Source organism: Babylonia areolata, chromosome 31, assembly GCF_041734735.1.
Source record: "Babylonia areolata isolate BAREFJ2019XMU chromosome 31, ASM4173473v1, whole genome shotgun sequence".
Classification (NCBI taxonomy): Eukaryota; Metazoa; Mollusca; class Gastropoda; order Neogastropoda; family Buccinidae; genus Babylonia; species Babylonia areolata.
Window position 1 is genome coordinate 15,144,868 of NC_134906.1, and position 13,241 is coordinate 15,158,108.

A 13,241-nucleotide genomic window follows, 5' to 3' on the forward strand; every position below is an offset into this window, starting at 1 on the left:
CAGGAAACCAATCAAAAAACCCCAAAGCAAACGGGAAAAGGCCATGCACATGCGTGTGCACATGTGTAGGATACATCTGACTAGTGACTGTGTCAACTAAAAAACAATTGAAATTCATAAATCAAAATACAAAATGCATGTATTTGTTCCATGTCGGTCGATTCTTTGGCGGAAAGTTCTTTAAACCAATCTTTTTCTCGAATTTCACCTTTCCAATGTAAAATCTAGACATACGAATAGCAAAAAGCCTTCGCTGCATTACTGAAATTTATAAAGGACAGTTGTTACCCACTAGCAAAGCAAATCTTTTATCAGTCTAAGAAGCCAGTTGTTTAACGCCAAACGCACATGTGGTTTTCGTAGTATGACGAAACGCAGAATAAGAACAGTGATGCTAAATCGGGCACGTTATGTTGTTGGCAGGTGCTAACGTTGCATGCATGTGTGTTTGTGGGTCTTTGTATGTACAAGATATTACACGACAAAATCATGACATTTAGAAGACAAGTAGTCTTGCGGTTTGTCTCCCTGACATAGGCTAATGAAACTATTTTGTACATGACGTTTCTTTATTTGACTCTTCGTTTGTCCATGTGACCGCTCATGAAAAATAAACGTTTGATAGCTGAAGTAGTTTGGGTTCTTTACTTGCTGAAATATTGTTCATGTATTTCTGTGTCGTAGTTTCTCATTTAACATGTTCCAAGTTAAGGTTCTCAAATTTGCATCAGTTCCCCTGTAGGCATATATATTTAATGGCTACCATTTGAAGCATGTGTCAGTAATAAAAGGCTTTCAAATCAAATATCTTTTGTAATGGGTATTATCTATTTTGCTTAATATTTTTACACGTCTTCAAGAAAATCAGTTATGCATTGGCTTTCTCTCACATGTTGAAAACTAATTTGAACTCGACATATGCGAGAACATATATCTTTCTGTGCTAAACTCGATTTTTATCAGGTAAAACAATTACGTAAAAAACATGTACACTTACCATTGAAGAGGGGACATATGTTATCTGTACTTACCCTTGAGGAGGGGACAGATGGCCCAGGCCTGGAGACAGTTACGTCCAGTGAACTGACCAATAATCACTTCCAAAGCGAACAGCGGCAGACCAATTAGGATCAGGCTCAACAGGAAGGGAATCAGGAAAGCCCCTGGAAGACATGTTGGTTTCGTGGTCAGTAACGATATGTTGTGTTCGTGCTGCATTGCACTGAGAAATGAAATGTTTGATGACCATTACTCGTAAAGAATAGAGACCCCCCCACCCCCAGAAAACACGCACCAAACAAACAAATAAACACACAAACAAAACACGCACACAAAACACACACACACACACATAGTGATTTTCTTGTGTGTTTTTATGTCAGAAATGTTAATTTACCTGTCTGCCAAGTTTGAATTACGGTATAAATGCAGGGGGAGGGTAAATATAGGCCATTTTCCCTTCTTTGGGCCATTTATATGACTTTTGGGGGCATATGTGCTTGAAACGGCACTATATCCACATCTTTCATCACACAGTTAATTTCTTTATGTTTAAGGAAAGTAATTAGAATGAGCTATTCCATGAATTACAGTGCCGTAATAGCTCGTCACGTGGTCAAATACTTCTGGTGTATTGAAAATGCTCAAACGCCAGCAACCTGATTACTGGATGAAGGATTTCTTTATCAGCGTGAGGTAACTGCTGGCATAATTAGTTTATACTGGAATAGATTCGTGTTATAATCTGCAGTATTACATTCAATCAGTCTAATTTACATGGTCTATGTCCCTGCCGACCGCAAGGGTCACAATGTCAATGGAGCAGGGTGATTTTTCTTTTCTTTTTCCAATGCATTTTTATGAATGAAATCACACTGTATCAATCTTACAGGTTTTTTTGGTTTGAATGCAGGGGGAGTATACATATAATTGTCGCTTTACCTTCTTAAAACTATATAGTAGTCTGGGGTATACCTGGTTGCAACGTCACAGTACCACAATCATGAAATTAATTCATTTTCTTTGTGTTGAACATAAAATCTAGAAGCATGGACACACAAATTCTGCATCATTCACAACAAAACCAACTTCGAGACAGGCATAAGATTAGTGAGCAAACAAAGCAAGGCTCAGACTAAGAAATAGGAAAATTGATGTTTTCACAAAACCCGTACAAAATTTGAAGGGTTACACAAAGTTTACAAAGAGACTGGATAATGCATTGCACTTTAAAAATGCCAGACATATTCTTAAATACAAACAGTGAAACACTGACATATGGACAGAAAGCCTTAGAGGAGGAGGATACCACAGCCAGATCATCAACTCACAGGAAATAAGAGAACTTGCACTGAAAGCTTTTATTTATTTTTTTTCCCAAGAGATTGCTGCATCATATGTGAAAAAGCGAGAAAATGGAGCCCAGTTTCTAAACACCAGAGCCCTCAAATGGGGAAAAGTGTGGCAAAATTGCTGAAACCTCGATCAGAGAGACAGCTTCTCAAACCGAGGGAATTGTGATCGTTTAAATACATGACAAACCTTGCGGCACGGGAAGCACACTACCACAAAATCTTTCGGAAGTGACTTCATTCTGAGGCATGTGGATAGACATGGAAGAAGAGACAAATTATTCACAAAAACAAGCCCACCGGGATGCTTAAACCATGTGTGCGATTAAATGTAAAAGTGCATCATTGGCGATGGCGATATAGAGCGTGTATCAATGCTGAGAGACGTATAATGCATGCACAAGAAACACCCACTTTTTCACAATCCAAATTACAGGACTGACCATTCTGGGTGCAAAATAGGATTTGCAGCTCCAAAGCACTGTAGTGAGTTACTGTACTCATCAGACACATACAGGCCGAACCATTACTTGCGCTTTTGTTGCTTCTGCATCAGAGGATAGAAAATTAGAAGAGACAGTTTTTACTCTCTGCTGTCTCATTCAGTGACAGAGAACCTTAAGTGAGTCACTGCCCCCAATTATGGCGTCTTTTTTGACTGAATATCAAGAGGCTCTTGTTTCTGCAAAGGACTTTATGGAATGTATTCTAACTGGAAAGACAAATGCTCATGAAAAGAAATACATACATCTGTTTCGCGAGGCACGTGTTATGCTTTCACAAGTGGAAATACCAAAGCACATTGTTCTGGGAACTGCAATTCGCCATCTAACAGAAAGTGCTCAACTTGTCAGCATACATATTTTGAATCACTTTGGCCACTGCATGTGTCACAGTTACGTTCTTAAACTTGAAACTGCAGTCTGCTACAATGAACTTCAAAGTAACAGCTTGCTGCCATAAATCCTCTCTCCCGATAACATGACTCCTCACTCCTGCGGAGACAATATTGATTTACAGGAGTCAGGGTTAGAGGATTTGGATCTGGCACAACATATTCATTAACATAGCATTGCCATTTTAACAAGTGGCAAGAAACTCTGAAAACCAGACCCAGACACCGGTATTCAGTGACCATATCCTTCATCGACACCGACCTGGCCTTCAGTATTAGCCCCCAGAGCTCCAGCCATGTTTCACAAACGATAAGGTAAAGCTCATACTCAAAATAGTTGACACTCGTGTCTCCATTCAACTCACTACAGATGACGCAATTATGTCCAGATTCATACAGATTCTGACCAGATACAAGTCTTCTGTCAGCACGTCATTACTGACTGCCAGGTTGGGTAAAATAGGACACTTCAATAATAAGAACATACCATTTTTCGTGATGACACACTTTCGCGACAATACAAAAACAGCGCCTTTTTTAACCATACCCTGGTATATTCATACCGTAATTCATTTTTGGCAGACAGGTATATCTGGATAGCAAATTGATCAAACTTTCGGGAAATCATAATGAAAAATCACCCCCCCCCCCCCCCCCGCGGGGGTAAGGGGGGTTATGGTCACCTGAAAGTCTATAGGTTTTACGGCCAGACTTGAAAGATCCAACTGCAGTCACTCGATGAAGCAAAAGAAAGAGTTCACTCGAAGTGCAAGGTCTTCCGAGAGAAAAAGAACGGCGGCCGACTGTAGAGTTTTTGAATCTGGGTACACAGAAATAGACTGGGTCTGACTGTGGCCTCTGCGATTGGCCTTCTTTTTACGAGGATTCAACACATACAGAATACCAACTACTAACCCTACTCAATACGTCAAAATTTGCATTTGAAATCAGGCAAAGTGAATGGAGACCGCCGGCACGCCGTTCTAGATGCACTGTCCCAGACACCAAAAGCCTGGCTCAGTCTCCCCACTGTAAGTTTGTAAAGAACATGAACATACAACGTGAAAATGAGGTCTCCATGAAATCAGACTCTGAAAGGCACTGAACCCGGGACAAATATATCGTGTTTTGTGTGTCTCCCTTGGACCAGAAACATGAAAGTAATAACATCAAATACCAACAGGGGCTTCTCCTGTGATGTGTAGTATATCCTATCCTACCACCGAAAACTAAGATAACCGACCCATGATCAGGTCGCACTTCAGTGACATCGGAGCTCTTCATAGCTGGTGCTGGAATGCGATGTTGGAGGTGAAAGAGTTTTATGGGAAAAATACACCAAGATAGTCATAGATATCAACGACAGATATTATCGTCAAATAATTATTCTCTAGATACTATCCTCCTTCTCTGAAAAGAATATTACTTTTATTTTAATTAACCATAAACATAATGCAACAGTTGTAGTGTGCAAACTGCGTAACTGGTTTCGGAGCCCGAGGACATTTTCAGACATCAAAATGGCATTATCAGCCAGTAACAGCATGACTAACCCAGATTTGTCACATTCAAAGTTCTCAGCATGCTGTCTATTCATGAACAACCTCAACAGCTAATTCGTCTATTAGTAAATAGAATACAATGGAATAGGACTGCAGGTCTTGTTTTACACCAGTTCTACACCTTATGACATCTGTTAATTTGTCTTCACATTTTACACAGGGTCCTGCATGAAGTGATTATTGTACATGCTCTGAATACGCCTAATTTTTTTTTCCTTAATACAATTGTTCAAAAGAATAGGGCAAAGCAAATGCCAGTTCACTGAATCGAAACTAATGTTTTGTCGAAAGCCACATATAACTTTTGGTTGATTGCAAACTATCTGTGTACAAGAGTGGTTAAGGTAAAAATGTGGTTAATGGTAGGAAAACCCCTTCTGAAACCTGCTTGTATATCTCCCGTCATATCATATTATGTTACCATCTTCTGCAATCTGCTCTTGATAGTAAAAAGTTTACTCCTGGTGCCACAAAATGTGACACCACTATAGTTACCAGGACTGTTCTCCTCATTCCCCGTACATAGGCAGGAGAATAGAGTCTGGTCATTAAACTTGAAATTCTTAGTGAAACAAAGCATCAAAGAACTTAACAGAGAAATCGGTAGTTTAGTCACACACATTTAAGAATTTTATCAAATATTCCGTCAAGTCCGACAGCTTTTTTAATTTTTTTTTAAGGATTTAACTTCCTAAGAGCAAGCAGTACTTAATAATGACACCAATAATAATAATAATATTAACAATGTACTACTACTACTAACAATGATAATGATAATAACTTAACCCGTACATGGCCACAAAACATGCTAACCGTGCTGAACAGCGTGAAGTTCAAAGTGCAAAACATGAATACAAACACCAAAACGACAACGTCCATACAAATACCCCCGCACAGACATTAAATCAAACGCCAACAGTAATATATACATGGGCATCCACAAAAACGCCACACACAAAAATACCCAAAATATTTACCAATCATCAACACACCCAACTGATGCAGTTTCACATTACCACACCTGACACCAACATCATGACATTCAAAACCAGAACACAACACTCAAAAACATACGAAAACCCCAAACCAATCACGCACACCATAACACCGTAACAGTGCACAACCCAAACCACAACACGCGATCTGTCTCCACTCCCCCCCTCCACACACCTCAACAATGGACACAGGAAACAGACATGACCAGTCTCCACTCCCCCCCTCCACACACCTCAACAATGGACACAGGAAACCCCCTCCACACACCTCAACAATGGACACAGGAAACAGACATGACCAGTCTCCACTCCCCCCCTCCACACACCTCAACAATGGACACAGTAAACAGACATGACCAGTCTCCACTCCCCCCCTCCACACACCTCAACAATGGACACAGGAAACAGACATGACCAGTCTCCACTCCCCCCCTCCACACACCTCAACAATGGACACAGGAAACAGACAAAAACACACTCCCACACTGTCACAGGCATCAGGAGATCAATTAAAGGCGGCAGTTTAAACAGATGAGTCTTGAGGTTGCTTTTGAAGCTGGAAATAGACCGAGCGTGTGTCAGTTCATAAAGAAAGGAGTTTTACTGGACGGGGGCAGTGTTTGCGAAGCATCTTTGACCAAAGGACTTTGTAAACAGAGGGAATTTGGAGACTGCAACTGTCTGATGATGAACGTAGCTATCGTGTTGGAATGGAAACAGTGAAGAGATAAGAAAGATAGTTGAAGAATTAGAGAAAGCGTGAAGGCAATGTGTGGATAGTCAACCCCGAAGTGCATCGGCAGCCAGTGGAGTTGTTTCAGAAGAGGCCTAAGAGGTAACTATTAAGAGCGTTTCAATACAAGGTGTGCAGCTGAGTTTTGCACTTTCTAGAGTTCATGAATAATGTATTGGGGAGAATCGGCAAGCCCAGAATGTCAAGAATCCAGTTTTGAAAATATAAAAGATAGTTTTGGTTGGAACAGAAATTCTAGAAACCGGATGGTTAAAATCATTGAGAAAATAATTCTCATCAAAACTGACATCTGCTATGGTATCGCTTGAATCAAATTCTTCGACTGTCTTTTCAAGCAGTGTTTCGACATTTTCGTACCATTCGTCGATTATCAAATTCTTCCTGACTTATTTTCGTTTGAACAAGTTCTTTTGAAAAGATTGACAAAGGTTTTGATAAGATTATCATCAAATAATGTTTTTCGTCCTTGGTAATAAATGTTTATACTCACGTCTTGTTGTACAATAGGCACTACGGACGCATGCATTTTGTATACATCGATATGTTACAAACTTCTACCAGTCCTACGTGCTGGTGTCATGTTTCTGTTACATTATTTTTATTTTCTATTCACAAAACCTAGCACTTTTATCTGCCATACTGGCAAACTGATTTTTAGCAGTTGTTCTATCATTTCAACTGAAACAGGACCATCTTCTGCTTTGTACTGACGTTACATTGATGCATATGCTAGGAACAGCACAGTTTTTCCAAGTAATGGGGCATAAATCAGAACATACTGTGGGATTAAAAACAACAACAACAACAAACAAACAAACAAACAAACAAAAACAAAACACAGAAAACCACAACGGACCACACTCATCCAAAACATTAGATTTTGAAAAAAACTGACTTACTGCATTGAACGTCTATTAGTTTACACTCCACGTGAAGCTCTTACACTGTCCACATTCGTTCCAGTATTCGTTTGTCGGTAAAAGTATTGCAGTCCTCTTTTTGTGCACATTCACACTCAGAACACGCATACATGGATACTTTGGAATAACATAATTATTGTCAAATGAATGCGGAGGAAGCCGCTAGATTTTATTCAGAGAAAGATTTCTACATTGACCTCATAACTCATTGCTTAATGTCCACGATCATCTTTATAAACAAATATTCGGTACAGAATTTGTTAGTGAAAATTAACTCGCATGACACATGCGAATTTTAAACTGTTCTTGGTTTTTGAAAGGAGTCCAATTTTCTCAACGCTCTCTCTTATTTGAAGAAAAGCATTCGTAGTTTTGAACATGAGCGTGCGTTTTCACGTGATCCGACAATGAGCAGCCATTGTTTTGGAATGAGATCTTGATCGGAGAGTCAGTGTTGAACATAACAGTCCTTAAATCATTTGGAGTGGGAAAACCACATATTGATATTCCCGAAAGAACTGGAATTGTGAAATGTGACTGTTGTGTACACTGAAATTAAAATGCGTTTGGTCATTTTATTACGATTTATTGAAACGGAAAATTCATGAGGAAGACATGGACAGTTTGATAGATCAATATCTTGATCGTAAAACAATGAAATGCCGATCGGTTTGGTGTGCTTGAGATAGAACAGCTCCGTTTTCAGCACACGCAATGTTCGGTTCGACAAACGCTTGGTCTTGATGGTGAGCAAAAATACGATTTGGATCGTGATGTAAACTGTCAACCCCCCCCCACACCCCTTCCCAACAGCACCCACCTTTGACGTTTTCGGTTTTGTTGCTGTTGCGCGGCAAGATTGAATGGTGAGCTATTAATGCTTTGCCCCTAGAAATGTTTCTTCGTCTTTTTCTTCTTTGTCTTCTTATTACTACTTCAAGGGAAAGCGTGGCAGCGTGAGGAAATTCAATAGTGGGAGCTCGTCTTCACGACAACACAGTAAAATACAACGCAACAGAGCATAACAGAACACAGTGCAGCACCACGTAAAACAACACATTATAATACAGCACAGCATAGCACAGCATGATACATCATAGCACAACACACGACGGGCGCAATAGCCGAGTGGTTAAAGCGTTGGACTTTCAATCTGAGGATCCCGAATTCGAATCTCGGTAACGGCGGCCTGGTGGGTAAAGGGTGGAGGTTTTTCCGATCTTCCAGGTCAACATATGTGAAGACCTGCTAGTGCCTGAACCCTCTTCGTGTGTATACGCACGCAGAAGATCGACTACGCACGTTAAAGATCCTTTAATCCATGCTAGTGTTCGGTGGGTTATGGAAACAAAAACATATCCAGCATGCACACCCCTGAAAATGGAGTATGGCTGCCTACATCGCGGGGTAAATAAACAAAACAGCCATACACATGAAATGTTACATGTCTGTCTGAGTGTGTATGTGTGTGTGCCTGAAATCTGATTGAATGACACAGGAAACGACTGATGAGCGCCAAATGGCAGCCGTCAGTCAGCTGTACTCAGGCAGGCAGCCTGTTGTGCAAATTACTCCGAGTTTGTAAAGCGCTTTGAGCTTGGTCTCCGACCGAGGATAGGCGCTATATAAGTATCCATATCAAATCAAATCAAATCAAACACAGTGCAATGCAAACAGCACAACACAACAGCAAATTACAATATGACACAACACAGCATAACATCATACAACATGGCACAACACAACACTGTACAGCATAACACAACACAAAACTGCATAAAACAGCACAATACAACACTGTACAGCATAACACAACACAAAACTGCATAAAACAGCACAATACAACACAGCACAACAGAACACAAAGACAGTATAATATAGCATAGCACAACACAGCACAATAATGCATAACATTACGCAATACAGCATAACACAAGAGCACATTGCAACATAACACAGCACAGCATAACAAAGCACGTCACAACCAACCCACCTCCACCATTCCTGTTACAGACGTAAGGAAACCGGAACAGGTTTCCGATTCCCACACAGAAGCCAACGGTGGACAGAATATACTCCCGCTTGCTGCTCCACTGCATCCTTCTTGCTTCCTCCTCTTCCTCCTCCTCCTCCCCTGCCCCTGGGTGTTGAGGAAGGTGAAGGCTGTTCATTCCGGGTGGGGGAGTGTCTCCGGGTGGCTCTGTGCTGTCCGTTCCTTTGGATCCATGGGTGATGGTTGTCAAGGGAACGGACGCGTCATTGTTGTTCTCCATTGTGGTGTGTGGACACTGCTTGGCTTCAAGACGTTGGGTTTTCTGTGGCTGAACACAGACAGACAGACAGATGAATGAATCGTGTGTGTGTGTGTGTGTGTTTGTGTGTGTGCGTGCGTGCGTGTGCGTGTGTGAACATCCGCATCACGCATCAACTGTGAATGGCTCTCGTCACACCATGATTTCTTTCAGCTCTCTGTTCTTACACAGTGTTTTCTCCTTTCCATCACCTGCCGGCCCATAACGTCTGAACACATTACAGTGTAAACAGGAATTCCTCAAGGTTGTGTTTTATCCCCGTTGTTGCTTTCCCTCCACATGAATGACATCACGTGCACAATTCTTTTCCTTTCCCTTGTAACAAGCTGAGGGAATGGGCTGAGGAGGTTTTTTGATAGATGAATTTTAAATCTCTAAGTATTTCTTGTAAAAAACAACAACAAACAACAAACAAACAAACAACAACAAAAAAACCCAAACAAACAAAAAAACAAAAACAAAAAAACAACAGCGTCAATTTGAAAAAAAAGTGATTAATCAATTATTTATTTATTTATCTATTTATATAAAGGATTGTTTCCTTGAGACAAACCTGGATGGAGAAAACTACAACTCATTTTGGGCAATGGAAAGGACAGACATGGCTTTCAGTATCGCGGCTTGGTTTGGAGTTAATCATGACACTGACTGCACACACCGCTGTCTGCCGGAAATTCAGCAACATTTCACCATGCCACCAAGAAGAATACTGCAAGTTCCTGAGTGGTCCTCAAAATGAGACCCTCACATCTAACAGGGACGATCGGCCCCTCAACCAACAACTACTGACCACAACACAATGTTTAACCACGCTTTGGCTTGGTGGCCTAGAGGTGGTGCACCCCTCATGGAAGTGAGTGTACATTCGTTCCAGTCTCCTTTACGGACCGGGATTTTTACCCCCCTCCCCCCATTAGACCTCCTTGAGTAGTGGTCTGGGTGCTAGACTTTCGGATGAGACGACACAGCGAGGTCCCGTCGGCAACATCCATTTAGCGCACGAAAAATAACCCTCGACAACAAAAAGGTTGGTAAAATTCAGTAGAAATTCCATTTTGATTAAAAAAACAAAAACAAAAACAAAAAAACAAAAAAACTCACAGAAAAAAGATAAAAGGTTGAGTTGCCTGATCTTTTTTCTTTCTGCCAGTTTTTTTCCCGGTGAGAGCAGCCCGAATTTCGCACAGAAAAATCTGCTGTGACATAAAAGTAATACAGTAGAGTACAGTACAGTACAACACAATTTAACTGTTCCCAATCCTACTGCTACAACAAAAAAAAAGCAAACCTCTGCTGCTGCTACAACTACTATTAATATTGCCGGACAAAATGAACATTACCTTCACCACACAAAGCTATTCACGTCAACCTTCTTCGGCGAACACTCAGATACTGTTTGAAAATCTGATGGCACTGGATCTGCAGGAAGCCCCTAACCTACTCCTGTCGTTATGTGACTGATGACAGACTGAAAGCTCCAAACCGATTGTTGTCCACATGTGGCACTGTGACATGTGTAGATGTGACATTCAGTTTAAAATAAAATTCGAGACCAATGACTGAATGAACTTTCGGCATTTGTAAGTTTGCCAATGACACTTCTCTGACGACGAGAGATGCGTCATTTGAGACAAGCATGTGGAGATTGTTCATGAGCTCGAAGTCCTCCGACTGATTATTCTTAATGATTCTGACTCTGGGGTTCTGAGGGAGAAGTCCTGGTTGTTTTTCTGGTGTTCTGAGGGAGTAGTCATGGTTGTTTTTCTGGTGTTCTGAGGGAGTAGTCATGGTTGTTTTTCTGGTGTTTGAGGGAGAAGTTCTGGTGAGAAGTTCTGGTTGTTTTTCTGGTGTTTGAGGGAGAAGTTCTGGTTGTTTTTATGGTGTTTGAAGGAGAAGTTCTGGTTGTTTTTATGGTGTTCCGAGGGAGAAGTCCTGGCTGGTCTTCTGGTGTTCTGGGGGAGAAGTCCTGGCTGGTCTTCTGGTATTCTGGGGGAGAAGTCCTGGCTGGTCTTCTGGTGTTCTGGGGGAGAAGTCCTGGCTGGTCTTCTGGTGTTCTGGGGGAGAAGTCCTGGCTGGTCTTCTGGTGTTCTGGGGAGAAGTCCTGGCTGGTCTTCTGGTGTCTGTCAGTGCAAATGTCTGGAACAGAAGAGGCATTAGTCTTGAGACCAAGCTAAAGGTCTACAGAGCAGTAGTTCTCCCCACACTACTGTACGGCTGCGAAACTTGGACAGTGTACCAACGACATGCCAAGAAGCTGAACCACTTCCACACAACATGCCTCAGGAAGCTACTGAACATCAAGTGGCAAGACAGGACCCCAGACACAGAGGTGCTCGCAAAAGCCACCCTTCCCAGCATCTTCACCATCCTGATGCAGTCCCAGCTTCGCTGGGCTGGACACGTGGCGCGCATGCCAGACCATCGGCTGCCCAAAAGGCTCTTCTATGGTGAGCTGCAACAAGGGAAGAGATCACACGGAGGTCAGAAGAAGCGCTTCAGAGATACTCTGAAAGTCTCTCTGAAAGCGTTTGATATCAACCCTGACTCCTGGGAGGAATCTGCAGTGGACCGTAACAAATGGCGCGCTGTTGTGCACAAAGGCGCCAAGTTGTGCGAGGCCAACCTGGTTCTGGGGGAGAAGTCCTGGCTGGTCTTCTGGTGTTCTGGGGGAGAAGTCCTGGCTGGTCTTCTGAGGGCGTGGGGTGGGGAGGATACTGATGAACAGCTCCAGTCTCTGGATGAAATGCACAAGCGGCTGCACATTAAAAGAAAATCAATCAGTCAAAGACGGCTCACATCCACATTTCAGAAATTAGGAGTCTTCCCTTGTGTAGTTGAGGGAAGGTTCGAGATCCCGTTTCGGCATTGTGTTGTGTCTTTAGGAAAGGCACTTCAGTCCGATTTTCCTCACTCCTAGTGTGACTGAGTACCTGACACTGATTGGGGAAGATTAAAGCAACAGAAGGAGAAGACTGGGCCCCGCCTGCCTTTGCTGAGCCCAAGAGACAGCGGGTGTGCATTCACTACCTCGATGGCCGCGAAAGGTTTTGGGACCTTTTCAACCAAAGACTGTGATTACATGTGAATTTCTGTCCTTCTGTTTTGGAACTTTCGATGACTCTCTCTCTCTCTGTCTCTCTTTCTTCTTTTTTTCTTATGTGTAACTTTTTTAGATTTTGTACTCGATGGCTGGGTGGAAAGGAAAAAAAACAAAACATTCTCGTTATTCTACTTATCTGATTACCGAGGCAGAATGAATTGCATCTCGTTTCTCAAAAAAAGAAGAGAGAATGGGTCAGTGTGATAGGAAATAAGTGGAGTGGTGGCCCAGTAGTAACGCGTTACAATGCAATGCAAAAATCTAATTCAATACAATAAGGACATCGCACCGGTTAGGACATGAGACGGCGTTTACTGCTGTGAGTCCCATGCAGAAATGCAAGTCAATTTCA

At 41.9% G+C, this 13,241-nt stretch overlaps 1 protein-coding gene across 1 annotated transcript in view; it reads right to left on the reverse strand.

Moving 5' to 3' along the window:
• Nucleotides 1-11,169, reverse strand: part of LOC143275990 (sodium- and chloride-dependent GABA transporter 1-like) — a 32,563-nt gene extending 21,394 nt beyond the window's left edge. The window contains exons 1-3 of the mRNA XM_076580355.1: nt 11,130-11,169; nt 9,471-9,798; nt 1,032-1,163 (exon numbers count right to left, since the gene is read on the reverse strand). Of these exons, the coding sequence (XP_076436470.1) occupies nt 1,032-1,163; nt 9,471-9,750 (412 nt within the window). The 5' untranslated portion in view covers nt 9,751-9,798; nt 11,130-11,169. The remainder of the gene's footprint in view (nt 1-1,031; nt 1,164-9,470; nt 9,799-11,129) is intronic.
• Nucleotides 11,170-13,241: the final 2,072 nt, after the last annotated feature.